Raw genomic sequence first — 15,262 nt, 5'->3', positions numbered from 1 at the left:
CCGATCGCCTCCGCCTCCGCCGCCGCCTCCGCCTCCGCCGCCTCCGCCGCCTCCCTCGCTCGGGCTCGCTCCTGCGCCGCCAGCCGCTCGGCCGTCACCCTCTCGCGGTGCTCGTCGTTGAGCTTGGCGAGCGCCGCGGCGGTCGGGGGCTGGACGCTCGGCCGAGGCGGCGGGGGGGGGAGGGGGCGCGGCTTGGGCGTGTAGGCCACGCCCTTCTTGTGCGCCTTCCTCCACTCCTTGATCTCCTGCTTGCTCGGCTCCCCGTACGCCGGACTCAGAGTCACCGCCGCCTTTGGAACCGCAACCTCGCCGCCGCCGCCGCCGTCGGCGTACTTGACCTTGAGCACCATCCAGTCCTTCTCGTCGAAGCCGACAAACTCGGCGGCGTGCCATGTGGCGCTCCACTGCCGCCGCGCGAGCCGCTCGCTCAGCTTGCTGCCTCCTCCCTCCTCGGCGAGCTCCTCGCCCAGCCCGCGCCTCGCCAGCACCGGCTGGCCCGGGAAGTAGACTCGCGCGTTGTTGGCGGGCACCTGCGGGAAGGGCCCCGGACAGGTCTAGGGAACGTCCCTGTAGGGAAGCACAACCGTCTTGGCGGGCACCGAGTGGGCGCGCACGGAGAGGGCAGGCACCGACTCGAGCCAGCCGGTGGCGCAGCTGGCCGGAGGCAGCGGCGAGGGCGCGGCCTGCCACTCCTCTAGCTTGAGCTCGCGGTAAGTCGGCCTTGGAGGGAACCAGACCACGTACCTCTGCTCGTGCGGCTCGTACTGCACCGCAATCGCAAGCGCGCCCTCGCCCAGCGAGCCATCCGAGCCGCTGCCGCCGGCGCCGCCGAGCGAGGCGAAGGCGCCGACCTCTGCGGCGCGCCGCATCGCGGCGGGCCCGGGCTCGGCCACCACGAAGCGCGAGACCAGGCAGAACGGGTCGGTGTGTGGCGCCGCCACCGAGCGGACAAAGGTGCGCCGCAGCAGCGCGCCCTTGTCGTCCTCCTTGTGGACCAGGCCGTGCGTCAGGCGGCGAAAGCCGTCGTCGACCTTGTGCTCCATCTCCTTGGTCATGTGCAGCACGTACTCGGCGAGCAGGTCGACCGGCGAGATTTGGAGCGACGCCGAGCGGCCGTCTGCAATCGCCCGGAACATCTCCTGCTTCCCCTTCCGCGGCTGGCCTTTCTGCCGGATGGTCTTATCGCCCTTGTCTTCGTACTCGGGCCAGAAGCGGCCAACGTCCCAGAGGTGCGACCGCCGCGGTAGCGTCGCCTTGAGCCTGACAGTGCTGTACTCCGACATCGAAGATGTCAAGCCGCGAGGGACACCCTGGGGTTCCGGCTCCTCCCGGATAGGGGCTCTGTGTGCACTGGCTGGCCCCTCCCAGATAGGTAGGTAGGTTGGTCTTGTTTCGCCCAAAAGGGCCCTGCAATAGGTAGGTACCCCCTATTTTCATCCTTTGCGGCCTGGGGATAGGTAGGTAGGTAGGGCGTTTTGGCGCGAGTCAGTGCACAGTGGGCACAGACCCCCTATCCGGCTAGGAGCCGGAACCCTGCCTGGCAGGAAAAGAAAGTAAATTTTCTTTCTTTCTTTGATTTCAAATGAAAACAGAGAAAAGAAATATTACGTGTATTTGGAATGATTTTACTGTTGTCAGGAGCGCGCGTAACTCGCCTCTTCAGTCTCGGCCGACGCGGGCAGCGGTGGGTGCTGCTGCTCGTGCTGCTGCTGGACTTGCTGCTGCTGCTGCTGCTGCTGCTGCGAGAGGAGGCGCCTCGTCGCTCGTCAAGTCGACAACCTCGGCAAATCTACCGCCACCGCCTCCTCCTCCTCCTCCTCCGCCGCCGCCGCCGCCGCCGCCGCCGCCGCCGCCTCCGCCTGCGCCAACGCCTCCGCCGCCCTCATCGTCGCCGCCTCTGCTGCGCTTCCGAGGACCTTGCAGCGGCGCTGCGGGCGGCAGCCGCTCCGCGACCCAAGCCTCAATGCAGCCTCGAACGCGAGCGTCAAAGCCGACGCCGCTGTGCACCCCTCCGAACTTGGGCGCCACGCCGTCGAACTCGAACGCCCGTGCCTGCAGCTCGTCCCGCCCTCTAGGAAGCGCCTCTAGGAAGTGTCTCGGAAGTGTCTAGCCCGTGCCTGCAGCTCGTCCCGCCCTCTAGGAAGCGCCTCTAGGAAGTGTCTCGGAAGTGTCTAGCCCGTGCCTGCAGCTCGTCCCGCCCTCTAGGAAGCGCCTCTAGGAAGTGTCTAGGAAGTGTCTAGCCCGTGCCTGCAGCTCGTCCCGCCTCTAGGAAGCGCCTCTAGGAAGTGTCTAGGAAGTGTCTAGCCCGTGCCTGCAGCTCGTCCCGCGCGCGCCGCATCCGCTGCACCGCCACCACCTCGTCGGCGGCCGCGTGGACGAGCAGGACGGGTGCGCCTGTGCGGGACGTGCGGGCGTGTCGTGGGCGTGTCTTGGGCGTGCCCAGCCGGCAGTGGGCAGGGGTGGGAGCGGGGGCGACACCGTGTGCGATGTCCCTCTCGCGCACCGAGGCGGGAAGCCACCCCGACACAGAGACGACGCCAGCGAGGCGCAGGCCGGCGGGCAAGCCGAGAGAGTGCCACTGCAGCGCCACCTGAAGCGCCTTTGCGCCGCCCTGCGACACGCCCGCCACCACGACGCGCCTCGCGCCGGCCGCAGCGCACGCACGCAGCGCGCCGGCCACCGCGTGCTCCTCGAGCGCGTCGCCTGACCCGTCGAACCAGTGCGGCTGGTCTTGCGCGGCCCGCAGCGCCGGCCCGATCGGCGCTTGCCACCCGTCGACGTGCGAGAGCCGGCCGCGCCGCCACGCCGCCTGCGCCCCGCTCCACACCTTGCTCGGCCCGAAGGCGCCGTGCAGCCACACCAGCGCCGTGCCGCCGGCCGGAGCGGACGGCGCGCTCGCCTCGGCCGGCGACACGAGCGGCGACGGAACGAGCCCGCGCCGCTCGAGCGCCGCGAGCTGCGCTTGCTGCCGCCGCCGCTTGAGCGACTCCGCGGCATGCGAGCCAGCGGCAGGCGAGCCAGCGGCAGGCGAGCCAGGGGCAGGCGAGCCAGGGGCAGGCGAGCCAGGGGCAGGCGAGCCAGGGGCAGGGGCCGACGGCGACGCCACCCCGGGAGCAGCGCCACCGCTGCCGCCCAGCACACGGCCTGCGCCGCTGAAGGGCTGCGGCTGTGCTGCATGCGGCTGTGCTGCATGCCCCTTTCCCTCTGCTGCCGGCGCCGGCGCGCGAGCCGCCGCCGCTCGCAGCTGAGCGAGCGCCTCCTGCAGGACCCGCGCCGAGGCGTCTCCCACGCGAGGGAGGTTGCGCGCCTGCTCGACCGACGTGATGGGGACCTCGGCGGCGGCGACGATGTTGGCGAGGGCGTAGGCCTTCCGCCCCAGATCCGCGCGTCGGAAGAGGTACCAGTGCAGAGGCAGGTTTACGTGGAGTGGGGCGAGCGACGCAGAGAAGCCGATCGAAGAGAAGTGCACGACCCCTCGCGCGTACTCGTTGCCCGCCGTGCAGTGAACGGCGCGCAGATTGTCGCTGTCGAGCGTCGAGGCCCAGCGGAAGCCTCCGCCGTGCGCGCGCAGTGCCGCGTCCATGGCCTTGCGCAGCGAGTGGATCGGGCCGTCGGCTGCCGCCAGGCACGCCCTCTCGACGCGGTCGGAGAACGGAAGCGAGCGCTTCGCCGCCGCCACCAGGTCTTCCAGGCGCCGCTTCAGCGCCTCTGGGACGAGGCCGGGCTGGCCGCGCGCGCAGGTCTCCGCTGGGTAGTGCCCGAGGATTTCCGGCCGCAGGTAGCAGACCGTGAAGTGCGGCGGAGGGCCGCCGCCGCCGCCGCCGCCGCCGCCCGACTGCACGCGGATGTTGAATGTGGCGACCACTTTCCAGTACTGGAGCGTGCTCGCTTCTCGCGTGAGCAGGCCCTGTCTCATGCCGAGGTTGATCGCCCCGCGCATCAGTGGGACGGGGTCAGAAAGTGTCGGCAGCCCCGGCAGCAAGGTTTGGGATGTAACGCCACCAGGCGCAGAGGACGATGCACCACCGCCACCGCCGGAGGCTGGCACGCTCTCGGGTTCGCTCTCGGGGACCAGGTTTTCTTGTTTGAACGCGGCTCGCGACCTCTCTCCGCACGGAAAGTCGACAACGTACCGCTGCTTCTGGGCTTGGTACTTGACGATTCGAACCTTTGCTCCGTTGAGGTGCTCAGTTTGCAATCCAGTCAAGCGGGCTTCCGAGCCGGGGGCAAGCATACACACCTTGTTCGGCACAGTTGTGGGGTGGGTCGGGCGGACGTGATGGCTGCTTGCACTCGCCGAAGCGCAGGCGAGCAGTGGAGACCGAGCGCAACCCCCCCCTACCAGGTCGCCCAGCTAGTTCGCCTCTCTTTGGAAAAAAGAATTTTCACGGCCGACACTCGACAAGGGAGTGACAAGGGAGAGAACGACGAGAGTGGGACGGCCGCGAGGTGGCATGAAGGTTGCAGCGAGAATCGGCGAGAGACTGCGAAAAGAGATAGGAAGAGGCAGACTCCCTAGGGTGGGCGACGGCTAGCGCATCACACTCCTCTCCTTAAAATCCCTGTGTGGTGGCGGCGTGCCGTCCTCCCATCCCTCCCTTGGGTTGTCTGTTTTCTTTCTTTCTTTCGGAGGGGGCGCGCTCTGGCGCTAATAACACAGGTAAGAAGATCCACACATGATGCCAACACAACCTCTCTCTCACGCTGGGCCGGAGACAGTACTGCTGGTCGTTTGCTCGTCCTGCTCCATCTCGCGATGAGCCACGTACGAGAGGAATCCGCCCCAGCCGCACGCCACGACGGACATGAATGCGATGCGCAGATGCGGCGGCACGAAAACAAAGTTGATCGCGTTGGCCTACGCGGCACAGGCGAGCGGTGAATTTGCACGACAGGGCGGCGCGGCAGTGCGACGGCGTCACCGGCAGCCACAGCATGAAGGAGGTGCAGACGATGCGTCTCACGTCCGCACGCAGCCGCTGATAGGTATCGGACGCCACCTTTGCGCGTCCCGACGCGGCACTCAGACGTCCGGCCAATGCCGCTTCGACACACGAGCTCCAGCAGAGGAAGCTCGGGCTGATGAGGGACGACGAGACGGCTTGGTTCAGAAGGAGCTTCGGCGCGAGCTGGCGGAGCGCGGAGCCTGGCCACACTCGGTCCAGGAGACCGTACCACTTATACAGAGCCGGGCTGACGCCGCCGTTGAAGACGGCCGCCGTCGCATTGCGCTGAGGGTCGAACAGCGCTTGCCGCTCGACGGCTGCTTGCGTGGTGGCGTCGCCGGCGGCCATGACCAGAGCGCCGGTGGCAAACTGCACTGCCACGGGCCGTGACTGCGACGCGCGCAGGTAGCGGGCCAGCAGTGAGGCCATACAGTCGCGACGAAGCCCAGCGAGTTTCTTTTCTGTGTTGTGCGAGGGAGTTTGGTTGTAAGATTCTTTTCTGGCGCCTACGAATTCATGGAATCGAATTCGAGAACGATTTTTCTTGAAAAAAAGGCGAAGCCTTGTGTTCACGATGTACCCGTGTGTGGTCCGGCCAGTGCTCGAGGAAGTGGTGGAGCCGGCGCTCAAGAAGTCGTTCGTGCTGCTGGCTGAGGCGGGCCACAGCCCGCAGGAGCTCATCGATCGACCAGGCCTGGGCGGAGGCCCAGCAGGACGGCCGGGCGCTTCGGTGGCTGCGGCCTCGGCGGGCACGCACAAACGGCGGATGCGAGCTTTGCGGCCGCTGTCCTCTCGGTCTACCCGTCACTACGTGACACCGTCGCACTGCGGGGCATGCCCCTTCTCCCCGGTGGCAGGCAGGGGAAGAGACAGTGCCGATGCTGCAGCACTTTGCGCAGCACTACAATGACATTAGCCAACGGCGTGGCGATGTCGCGCGCATCTACGCGGTGCGTGCACAAGACAAGGAGTTTGGCCTCTGCCACACGTACGAGCTTGGCCGCTTCTGTCGTCCGTCCATGCTGCCGTCGGCGCAGCGCATCCCGCCTATTGGCGACCTCTCTACGCAGCAGAGCACCTCTCCAGTCCCGAAACAGGGCACGCTCGCTGCTGTCGGGGCCCACGAAGCGTGGATCGCGTGCCTGGCGGCGTGCGAGGAGATGGACAAAAACACGCCGCAGTCGGAGGCGATTAAGTCCAGGGAGGCGACTCGCTACATCTCGATCTCCCAGTTCGGCGCCGCTGGATGGCTCGACATGCGCCCTGATGGACTCCACCACACGAAGATGGTGTCGGCGATGTTCCTGACGGCGATACAGCGCAGGCACAGGCTCTACTTGTCGGTGATTGCGCCCACTCTCGTCGAGAAGGCCGCCGCGGGCGTGCACGTCACGGTGGGAGAGTACAAAAGGGCGACTCCCTCGCCAACTCCAACAAAGGCGACCGCACCTCCAAGCACAACGGGGTGCTAAGGGCCGCCCAGAATGCCATCCGGGCGCGCTCGGTTGGCAGCATCATCCTCGGGGAAAGGAAAAGCCCGAGGTGACGCGGCACCTCAAGCTCAACGACACGTCCGTGACTGACATCTGCGAGCTCGGCGGTGACTTCGCCACGATGCGGGACGTGCATTACGAGGTCAAGTGCTAAAACTCGCTCATCAAGTCGACGACGGCGGGGAGGGGCTCGTGGGACAAAGGTGGCAATGTGGCGTCGGTGGGCCACCTCTACGGGTTTGGAAACACGCTGGACAAGGCGTTGCCGGCGGTCGTGGGGTGCAAGGAGCGTGGCCGTCAGGTGGACGGACCGCTCGACCACTCGACTGGAAAGGGATGGGTCAAAGACCACGCGTATGGAAAGGGATGGATCAAGACGGATGTAGGCTCCTGGAAGTGGACGGGGGCGCAGTACTACGACGCAAAGTGGGTCAAGAAAGCCATGACGCGGCTGGTGCTCGTGGAAACTTTGGGTGGCATTGCGCCGCCCACCAAGCAGTTCCTCCACGTGTTCGCCAAGGAAGCGGCGGGCACCAACACGGACCGGACGGTGTACGGGGCGGCGTCGGCGAGCGCCTCCTCCTTCGTCGTCCACCACACGCAGCAGATCTCCATGGCGGCGGTGGCGGGCGACGCCGGAAACATCAACAAGCAGGCGCGCAATGCGCGTGCCGACTGGGTTAAATCCCCTGGGCGTGCCAAATGGGTCAACGACGAAGCAAGCGGCAGACGGACGTCCTCTTAGGACTTAGCCTCGGCCCCACCCAGTGGGGGGCGCCCACGCCGCCTAGCTCCGCGGACGGGCCCCTCCACCCTTCACGTACGGATCATGTAGTCCCCACAATCGCTGTCGTGGGATCGCTTGTCATGTGCCAACAATATACCACACACGCTTTCTTGTGACAGAGTGCGGTGTGTATTCCTTTCTCTGCCCAGTGTCGTGCGAGGACTTAAATTCTCTCTTTTGGTGCCCACTCACACCGGGCAAGCACGGCCAAGGCACACCAATGCCGTCCGCCCCGTTCGAGGATTACTACGAGGTCCTCGGGCTGCAGCGCGGCGCGAGCAAGGCGGAGGTATCGCGCGCGTACCGCAAGCTTTCGCTCGAGGTCCACCCCGATCGGTACAAGGGCCCCGACCCGGACGGCGCCGTCGCGCGCTTCCTCAAGCTGACGCAGGCCAAGGAGGTGCTCGAGGATGACAAGGCGCGGGCGGCGTTCGACGCCGTGGTCGACGCCAAGGCGGCACACCGCGCCCGCCAGGAAGCGCAGGAAGGCGGCCGGCGCAAGATGCGGGAGGAGCTCGAGGCGCGAGAGGCGGCGGCAAAGGCGGCAAAGTTCGCGCCCTCCGCTGCGGCGGCAGCGGCGAAAGAGGAGCGGGAGCGCGAGTCGGCCGAGGCGGCTGCGCGCGCCGAGCTGCAGCGTGAGATCGAGCGGCTGCGTCGCACGGGACGCCTCGACCCCACCCGACCCGCGGCAGCGGCCCCGGCGGCGGCGGCGGCGCCCGCGGCGGCGCCTGCGGCGCAGGCGGCGGGCGGGTCGTACTCAGTGGTGGTGCGCTGGCAGGCCGCCGACGCCTTCACCGAGCAGGACCTCCGTCCGCTGCTGCTGGCGGCCGCGGGGAGCGCCGCTCCCGAGGCGGCCACCTCCATTCGCGCGGCGGCGCTTGCGGTGGCCGGGCGCAAGGCGCTGCTGCAGGTGCCGGCTGCGGTGGCGGAGGCGCTGGTTAGCTCGCGCGCGCTCGTGGACCGGGGCCTGCAGGTGAGCTTCGCCGGAGGCGCCGCGGAGGCCGCCGCCGCCGCAAAAGAGGCGGCCGCGCACGGCGCGGCGCCCTCCGGCGGCCCGCCTGACCAGCTGCCGGAGGGTTGGCGCACGGCGATCGCGCCGGACGGGCGGCCGTACTTTTACCACGCGCCGAGCCGCAGGACGCGGTGGAAGCGGCCGGCTGCCGGCGGCGGCGGGGACCGGCTGAGCCACGAGGCGCTCGAGGTGGCGACGCTCGAGCGGCTGCGCCGCGCGAGCGAGGCGCAAAGGCAGGCGCGCGGGGGGGCGTGACACTTGGCGTGACGAGCTCTCCGACTCGAGAGCGCGTGGCTGCGACCAGGTCTATCCCCGAATGGCTGTCCGGATCCAATCGATGGAGCGTGTCTGCTTGAGCTGATCGTACGCGGGTATGTCGGGTGCTGTCGGAGCTGTCGGGTGTTGCTGTCAGACGCTGTCTGAGCTGTCAGAGCTGTCAGGCTGCTGCTGCTGTCAGACGTTGGGCTGTTGCTGTCAGGTGCTGTCAGGTGGTGCTGTCGGGGTGCTGTCAGGCTCTGACACACACCAGCCACACTTATGACACCATCAAGAGGAGACCAGCAGGGCTCTACTACACATACTCTCAGCCTCTCCTCCTACACGGCGTGATCACGCCGCGACGCCGGCGGTGGCGGCCGCCCCTGGGGAGCGCATATGGCGGCGCAGGCGCAGGCGGCGGCGGCGGCACAGACGGCGGCGGCCACCCCCACCCAGACGCCGTAGGCATATGACTGTAGGGCCCCAGAAGGCTAGCTGGTAGCTTCATTTGTAGTAGCACAGCCGCCGGTGCTAGAGAGGGGTCCCCGCAGACGCGCAGAGGTGTGTGGGACGGGAGGGTTGAGAGAGAGACCCATGACCATCCCATGACTACATGGACCACACTCACATGTCTTTGCATGTAATAGTTTTGTTATACCCTCATGGGGCACAAGAAAGAGGCTCTACGGGGTCTGACTGTGTGTACGGTCGTGCTGCTGTCGGGGGCTGTTTCAGCGCTGCTGTCAGGCCACTGTGTGCTGTCGGGCTGTCGGGCAGCTGTCAGGCTGTCACGTTAGGGCCTGAAAGCGACGGAGCACCTCGACTGTCAGACTCTGCTGTCAGGCTGTCAGATACGTGCTGTCAGACTGTCGGAGAAAGTGCTGTCGGCGCTGTCACGTGTCAGGTGTCCGCACCTGCGTGTTCACGTGTCAGGCTGTCGGGCACTGTCAGGCGCTGTCCGGGGTTTGCTGTCAGGCTGTCAGACCAGGGCTCAGGACACTGTGAGACCATGGATGTGAGGTCAAAATAAGATGAAGTTAAAGAATATGCGCGGCAGCATTCCGCCGGCCCCGGTGTACAGTGTGCTAGCGATCCGAGCTTTCTGCGCGGTGCATGATCCGCTCACGTCTCATTCTCACAACCCACCGTCGGCCCGCTCGAGCCGAGAGTCGGACTGGCAGTCGCGCGGCGGCGGGGGAGGAGGGGGAGGGGGGGGGTTCTGCACACGGCACTGCTGCGGGGCTCGCCCTTCCCGAGGCGTGGCTCGTCCCTCCCCCTCCGACCGCTCAGCCTCTCCCGACTGGCACCGCCAGCTGAGCCTCGGCGTCCACGCCCACGTACGAGCAGCAGAACGCGTGCGCCTCGAGGCGGAGGCTGCTCCCTGCGGCCCGGCCCGGCACCTTGATCGCAAACTTGGCGACGTGCTCCGCGCCGGGCGGCGCTGCCACGCCGACCAAGCCCCGCAGCCTCGCCCCTCCCGCGTCGGAGAGGCAGAGCAGCCACGCCTCGGCGGAGGGTGGCGAGCGAGGCGCGTGAACCGGGCAGCCGGGCGCGCGCTCGTGCGGCAGGCTCAGGCAGACCTCGACGGTGAGCCGGTCCCCGGGCAGCGTCTCGCCCCCCTCCTCCTCCTCGCCCTCCACGTAGGCGCGCGCCGACAGCTGCGGCCGCGGCATCACGCGGCAGAAGGAGCGCACCTCCGCCTCCTGCGCGCCGTCGAGCCCGGCGCTCGAGAGGAGCGCCGCCCTCGCCCCGTCCGCCAGCGCCGCCAGCCGCGCCACCGCGGAGCCGCCGCAGTCCGGCGCGTCGCTGGCGGTGGCGCCGCCGCTCCCCCTCTTCTTGCCGCCCGCCTTCTTGCCCTTTCGCTTGTGGCGGGCTCGGCCCGCGCCGCCGCCGCCCTCCGCCTCCGTCCCCATAAGGGCCGCCTCCGCCTCCGCCTCCGCCGCCTCTGCAAAGGAAGCCTCCGCCCCGGCTGCCGCAACCTCCGCCTCCTCCGCCGCGGGCGCCGCCATCGCCGCCGCCACCGCCACGGCGGCGCGCGGCGTGAAGTGCGGCGCCTGCAGCAGCGTGTCAAAGGGGCGCGGCTTGCGGAAGGGCACCGCCTGGGTGAGGCAGGAGCGCAGCTCGGCGAGGTCCCGCACCGCACCGAGCGGCTGGTCGAGCCCGCCCTCGCAGAAGCCCTCCGCCGCCGCGGCCGCCTCGGCGAAGGACTGCAGCGCGCTCGGCGCCTCCTCGAGCAGCGCCTGAAGGCGTGGGCGCCACTCGGCCGCAAGCTCGCGCCGCGCCAGGTGCAGCGCGAGGAGAGACCACGCGGCCGCCTCCGCCGGCTCCGCCGCCGCCAGCTCCGCGCCGAAGCGCTTCTCCTCCCCGCCCTGCCCGTCCGCCTCGCGCAGCTCCGCCGCCTCGGCCGCGAGCGGGCCGGCGAGCGAGGCGAGGGCCGGCGGCAGCGGCTGCGCGACGGCGCGCGCGAGGGCGAGGAGGAGCGACTCGCGCGACGGCCGGGCCGCCTGCCTGGCGGGGTGGCTGGCCGTCTGCCTGGCGGAGCCTCCGCCGAGTGCGGCGCCGACGTAGAGCTGCTGCGCCTTTGCCTGCGCCGCCTGCTTGGCGGCCGACTCGCGGCCCATGGAGCGGAGCCGGAGGAGGGGCCAGCACACCACCACCAGCAGCAGCGGCCCTAGCACGTACGGCCGCTCGAGCAGCTCCGGCGTCGCAAAGCCAACCTGTTGGTACTGCCCGGCGCCTCGCTCAAACGCCTCGCGCGCGGCGTCGTCGGTCAAAATCTTGTGCGCCTTGGCAACCTCGACGAAGCGCTCGTGCGCCCGCGGATCCGGGTTCTTGTCCGGGTGCAGCGTCGCCGCGAGCCGCCGGTACGCCGACCTGATCTCGGCCTGCGTCGCGCCCGAGTCGACGCCGAGAGCCTCGTGCGGGTCAAAGGTGGCGGCGGGCGCGCCGCCGGCGAGGAGGAGATACCCCTCGGCGAGGACGAGGACGAGGTAGAGCGCGTTGAGCGCCGTCGAGTGCCGTTTTAAGCGGCTCGGCCGCCGCCGGACGGCGCAGCTCACAACCTCCGAGTCCGCGCCGAAGCCGAGCTTGCGCCACGCGGCCGCCTCGTCGGAGCTCGCTCGAGTCAGCTTGATGAGCGTCCACGGGAGCAGGACGGTGGTGCAGAAGGTGAGGAGGAAGATGGTGGACGTGTCCTCCTCGCTCTCTGTCGCCATCGTGGAGGTGCCACTCGGTCGCTCAGCACCCTGAGCGGCGGCACAAGAAGAAAAATAAACCACGGAGTGCTCCAAGTACCTGACGTGTGAGGCGTGCAGTGTGATGTTCATTAGCTCCGAGTAGAGGGGGCGTCCTGCAGTTAAGGGGAAACCCGGTACGCGGGGCCAACCCTCGCAGACCCGTGTTTACTTTACGGCCCTTTCCCTGCGAACGCGCACCCCCCCTAGGGGTCAGGGCTCTCTAGCCCGTAGCCCGATGCCGATCATCCGGCCCGCTGGGTGCGCTTCTGAGCTCCCCGGCCCTGGATGTGAGGCTGCTGACTGCACTCCAAGTGCTCCAAGAGAGGGCTGTGGCGGTAAAGTCGACGGTGACGATAAAGACGGAAGAGGTGGCGATGGAGAGGGCGAGCTGGACGAGCTGGATGAGGGCCGGCCGTGTGGAACGCGAGAGTGGCACCGGCTGTGCACGCCGGGGTCTCGAGAGAGAGAGATTTTTGAAGACCAACAAGAAATCACGACTCTCACAGAGATTTGGGCTCGGCAGCTTGTTAGCCCTCAGCCGAAGCTGGGGCCGGTCCCGTAGCCGAGAGAGCCCGCGCCGATGAGTTCGACGCGGTCGGGGGGCCTTGTGGAGAGGCCAGCGAGGTGGCGATCGCTGTACTTCATGGGGGTCATCAAGTGACCGCGACTGACAAGCCAGAGGTCGATACTCTGGACGACCCATTGACCCATAGGATGCCACGAATGCCTGGAGGAGAGGGAGGCGAGGCCAGAGGCAGACTCAGCTGCTCTCGGGTGATCTCGCTTTGGTGGCCGAAGGACCCGATGGTCCTGTCACATTCGCGTTCCGAGTCGTGGGGGTAGAAGAATTCGAGGTAGAATCGAGTCAGCACATCCTTGTAGTACAGCGGACCGCCAGGCTCGCCGGCAGCATCCGCAGGGAGGCAGTATATGAGGCACCAGTCTTCTGGAGAGCTCAACAGCTGCGGCCACGATGGCGGAGTCGGCCGCGGTTCGAACGAGCAGCTTTTGGCTGCGGGATCGAATCGCGGAAGGCTCATGCCCTCGCGGAGCGACGCGGGTCGCGCGGCGCGCGCGTGTGCGAAATGCGACAACAGACGACAGATGACAGACGCCTGAGCGCTGTACGACTGAACGACCGTCGCCGCAATCGCCACCGCCGCCATCTTGACGAGCAGCGCGAGCGCGCTCGTCGGCGGCCAGCCGTCGCGGGCCGGGCCGAGCCCGGCCTCAACCGGCCGCGCCGCCGCAGCAGGCCCGGAGGCCCACATGGCGGCCGACCAGCTGATAAGGAGGTTCTCGAGTCAGGCCGAGGTTGTCGTATGTCGGTTGTTGTCGGATGTCGTCGGCCATGGTTGACGGCACTGCACGTGCCGGGTACCGATCCATCATGGGTCACCACGTTTGATTGCGGGAGCACGAGGGCTCCCACTCGCGCCCGGCGGCGCGCGGAGGAGGCCGAGAGTATAGGCCAAGTACAAACAAGAGCAGAAAGAGAGCAGCTACGATACGACCGCAGTTCGGCAGAGCCGAACTAGGAGGAGACGCGTGACACAATCGAGGGACGAAACTCATGTGAGACAGAGGGTCACGCGGGACAGGAGTAAAGTGCCAAAGGGGGCACCACAGAGAGTAGTTACTATCCGCATTCCAACGGCGCCAGCGGCGCAATCTCGGGGGACTTACATTGAGGCGCTCCGCAACCAGAAGGGTGTCGGCGAGTGGAGCGTGGAGCAGCTGCAGCAGCTCCGCGACACGGCACACGGGCGCGTGCTCCTACCTCATGGCGCTGCGGGCTCGGCGGCGCAGTAGAGGGAGGGGCCGAGGGACCATACCCCCCCATCCCTGTCGAGGGCTAGTCTTGGGCGGTCAGGACCATACCCCCCCCCCACCCTTCGGGCCGTACCATACCATACCCCGCAAAAAGTTGGAACCAAGTGGGCGGGAGAGGACAAAGGCAGCAGCCCAACCGCGATATCGTATCCAGCATCATGTACGGCGGAGGCGCTTTCGGGGGCTACGACGCGGGCGGGTTTGGCGGCGGCGGCCAGTTTGGCGGCGACCAGTTCGGCGGCGACCAGTTTGGCGGCGGCGGCGGCTTCGTGGCGGGGGTGCGCGCGCCCGCTCCTCTCGACGGCACACGCACACGCGCACCCGGCTGACCGCGGCGCGGCGCGCGTGCGTGCGGCAGGGTGGGGACCAGTTTGGTGGCCAGGCCTACCAGCAGGGCAGCCAGGGCGCGGCGGGCGGCTTCAACGTGGACAACAGCGGTCCCGACGGCAAGGTGGCTTTGCGCACACCCACAGCAGCCGCGGCCGCTGGTTCGCCCACAAGCTCACCCCGCCCCCTCGGATGCCGCTCGCCTGCGCCGCGCAGGCGAAGAACGCCAAGGAGAAGCAGTCGCTGCTGCCTGTCACCATCAAGCAGCTGAAGAATGCTCCCTCGGCCGCGTCGGGCGAGCAGAACTTCACCGTTGACGGACACGAGCTGCACCAGGTCACCATCGTGGGTCTCATCATGACCGCCGAGGAGCAGAACACGAACCTGCAGTACACCATCGACGACGGCACCGACGACATCATCGTCAAGATGTGGTGCGCCTCGCAGCCGCCATCCCCCTCCCGCCGCCCCTCCCCTCTCCCTCTGAGGGGAGGCGGCCGCAGAGCGCCGAGGGCGAGGCTGCCCCCCGTTCCCTCCACCCCTCCGCCTCGCACCCGCCTCCCCGCGGGCCCGCAGGGTGGACCAGGAGTCGGAGGAGCTCATGGTCCAGCGGCGCGCGGAGTGGCGCGAGGGCAAGGTCGTCCGGGTCGTCGGCCAGCTCCGCATGTTCAACAACTCGCGCTCGATCGTGGCGTACAACATCCAGCCGCTGGCCGACTTCAACGAGTACACCTTCCACTTCATCGAGGCGGCCCGCCGCCCGCCACACCCGCGACCCGCACCCGCACCCGCACCCGCAACCTCCCCCCCCCCCCCCCCCTCCACAAACTCCATGTACATACTGTCGCGCTTCGCGCAGCCACCATCTCTTGTGCCTGATGGTTGACCCGTGTGAGCCGTGGGTCCTGGACGAGCGAGCGGCCGGCGCGTCTGTCACACACAGTGTGAGCGCCGGTCCTGTCCGGTGTGCGCTGTCGCTCTCCCAGCCGGCGGCGCGCGCGGTTGGCCGGAGTGTTCTCTCCTCCTCTGGTGTTTGGTACTACGTTTTCTTTGACACTGAACACATGTAAGACCGCTCGATGGTCGCGATCATGGACGTCAACTGACAACTCAAAAGCAGCTCTCAGACACAAAACCGCACGACCAAGCACAACTCAGAGGGAACACCGCGCGGAGATATTCACGCACACACACACACACAACGGGTGCGTCCTCAGCCTTGAGTCCTCCGGGCTGATGTCCTCTCCCTCACGGCACCACTCCCCGCAGCTGCCCCGCCCCCCTCCTCCCCCTTCCCCCCGAGCCAGCCACTCGCGCCCCCGCCTCGAGGGCGGCGACCTCGCCCCCTCCCTCCTCCAGGAAGGGAGGGG

General features: G+C 68.1%; 5 protein-coding genes across 5 annotated transcripts; 2 read left to right on the top strand and 3 right to left on the bottom strand.

The window, feature by feature from the left end:
• Positions 1 to 4,699: 4,699 nt before the first annotated feature.
• Positions 4,700 to 5,375, bottom strand: EMIHUDRAFT_201597 (Mpv17 protein; the record flags this gene model as incomplete). Its single annotated transcript, XM_005787851.1, has 2 exons — positions 4,700 to 4,858; positions 4,923 to 5,375. 2 exons carry the CDS (start codon positions 5,373 to 5,375, stop codon positions 4,700 to 4,702), a joined length of 612 nt encoding a protein of 203 aa, XP_005787908.1.
• A 2,038-nt stretch (positions 5,376 to 7,413) lies between these two features.
• On the top strand, positions 7,414 to 8,813 carry EMIHUDRAFT_433840 (hypothetical protein). The gene has a single exon (XM_005787850.1). The coding sequence runs from the start codon at positions 7,447 to 7,449 to the stop codon at positions 8,491 to 8,493; it is 1,047 nt and encodes a 348-aa protein (XP_005787907.1). The 5' UTR covers positions 7,414 to 7,446; the 3' UTR covers positions 8,494 to 8,813.
• Positions 8,814 to 9,782: 969 nt separating this feature from the next.
• On the bottom strand, positions 9,783 to 11,711 carry EMIHUDRAFT_98497 (hypothetical protein; the record flags this gene model as incomplete). The annotated part of the gene is made up of 1 exon (XM_005787849.1): positions 9,783 to 11,711. One exon carries the CDS (start codon positions 11,709 to 11,711, stop codon positions 9,783 to 9,785), a length of 1,929 nt encoding a protein of 642 aa, XP_005787906.1.
• Positions 11,712 to 12,215: 504 nt separating this feature from the next.
• Positions 12,216 to 13,016, bottom strand: EMIHUDRAFT_352089 (hypothetical protein; the record flags this gene model as incomplete). The annotated part of the gene is made up of 1 exon (XM_005787848.1): positions 12,216 to 13,016. A coding segment is annotated over exon 1 (458 nt), but the record flags the coding sequence as incomplete, so codon positions are not given.
• Positions 13,017 to 14,108: 1,092 nt separating this feature from the next.
• On the top strand, positions 14,109 to 14,640 carry EMIHUDRAFT_55833 (hypothetical protein; the record flags this gene model as incomplete). Its single annotated transcript, XM_005787847.1, has 2 exons — positions 14,109 to 14,323; positions 14,469 to 14,640. Coding segments are annotated over 2 exons (387 nt in total), but the record flags the coding sequence as incomplete, so codon positions are not given.
• Between the last annotated feature and the right edge of the window lie 622 nt (positions 14,641 to 15,262).

This window comes from Emiliania huxleyi, assembly GCF_000372725.1.
Source record: "Emiliania huxleyi CCMP1516 chromosome Unknown EMIHUscaffold_14, whole genome shotgun sequence".
Classification (NCBI taxonomy): Eukaryota; Haptophyta; order Isochrysidales; family Noelaerhabdaceae; genus Emiliania; species Emiliania huxleyi.
This window is presented reverse-complemented; position numbering and strand designations above follow the sequence as displayed.

Excerpts from the sequence above, each read along its gene's own strand:
- EMIHUDRAFT_433840 (XM_005787850.1), top strand. The coding sequence starts at position 7,447 with ATGCCGTCCGCCCCGTTCGAGGATTACTACGAGGTCCTCGGGCTGCAG.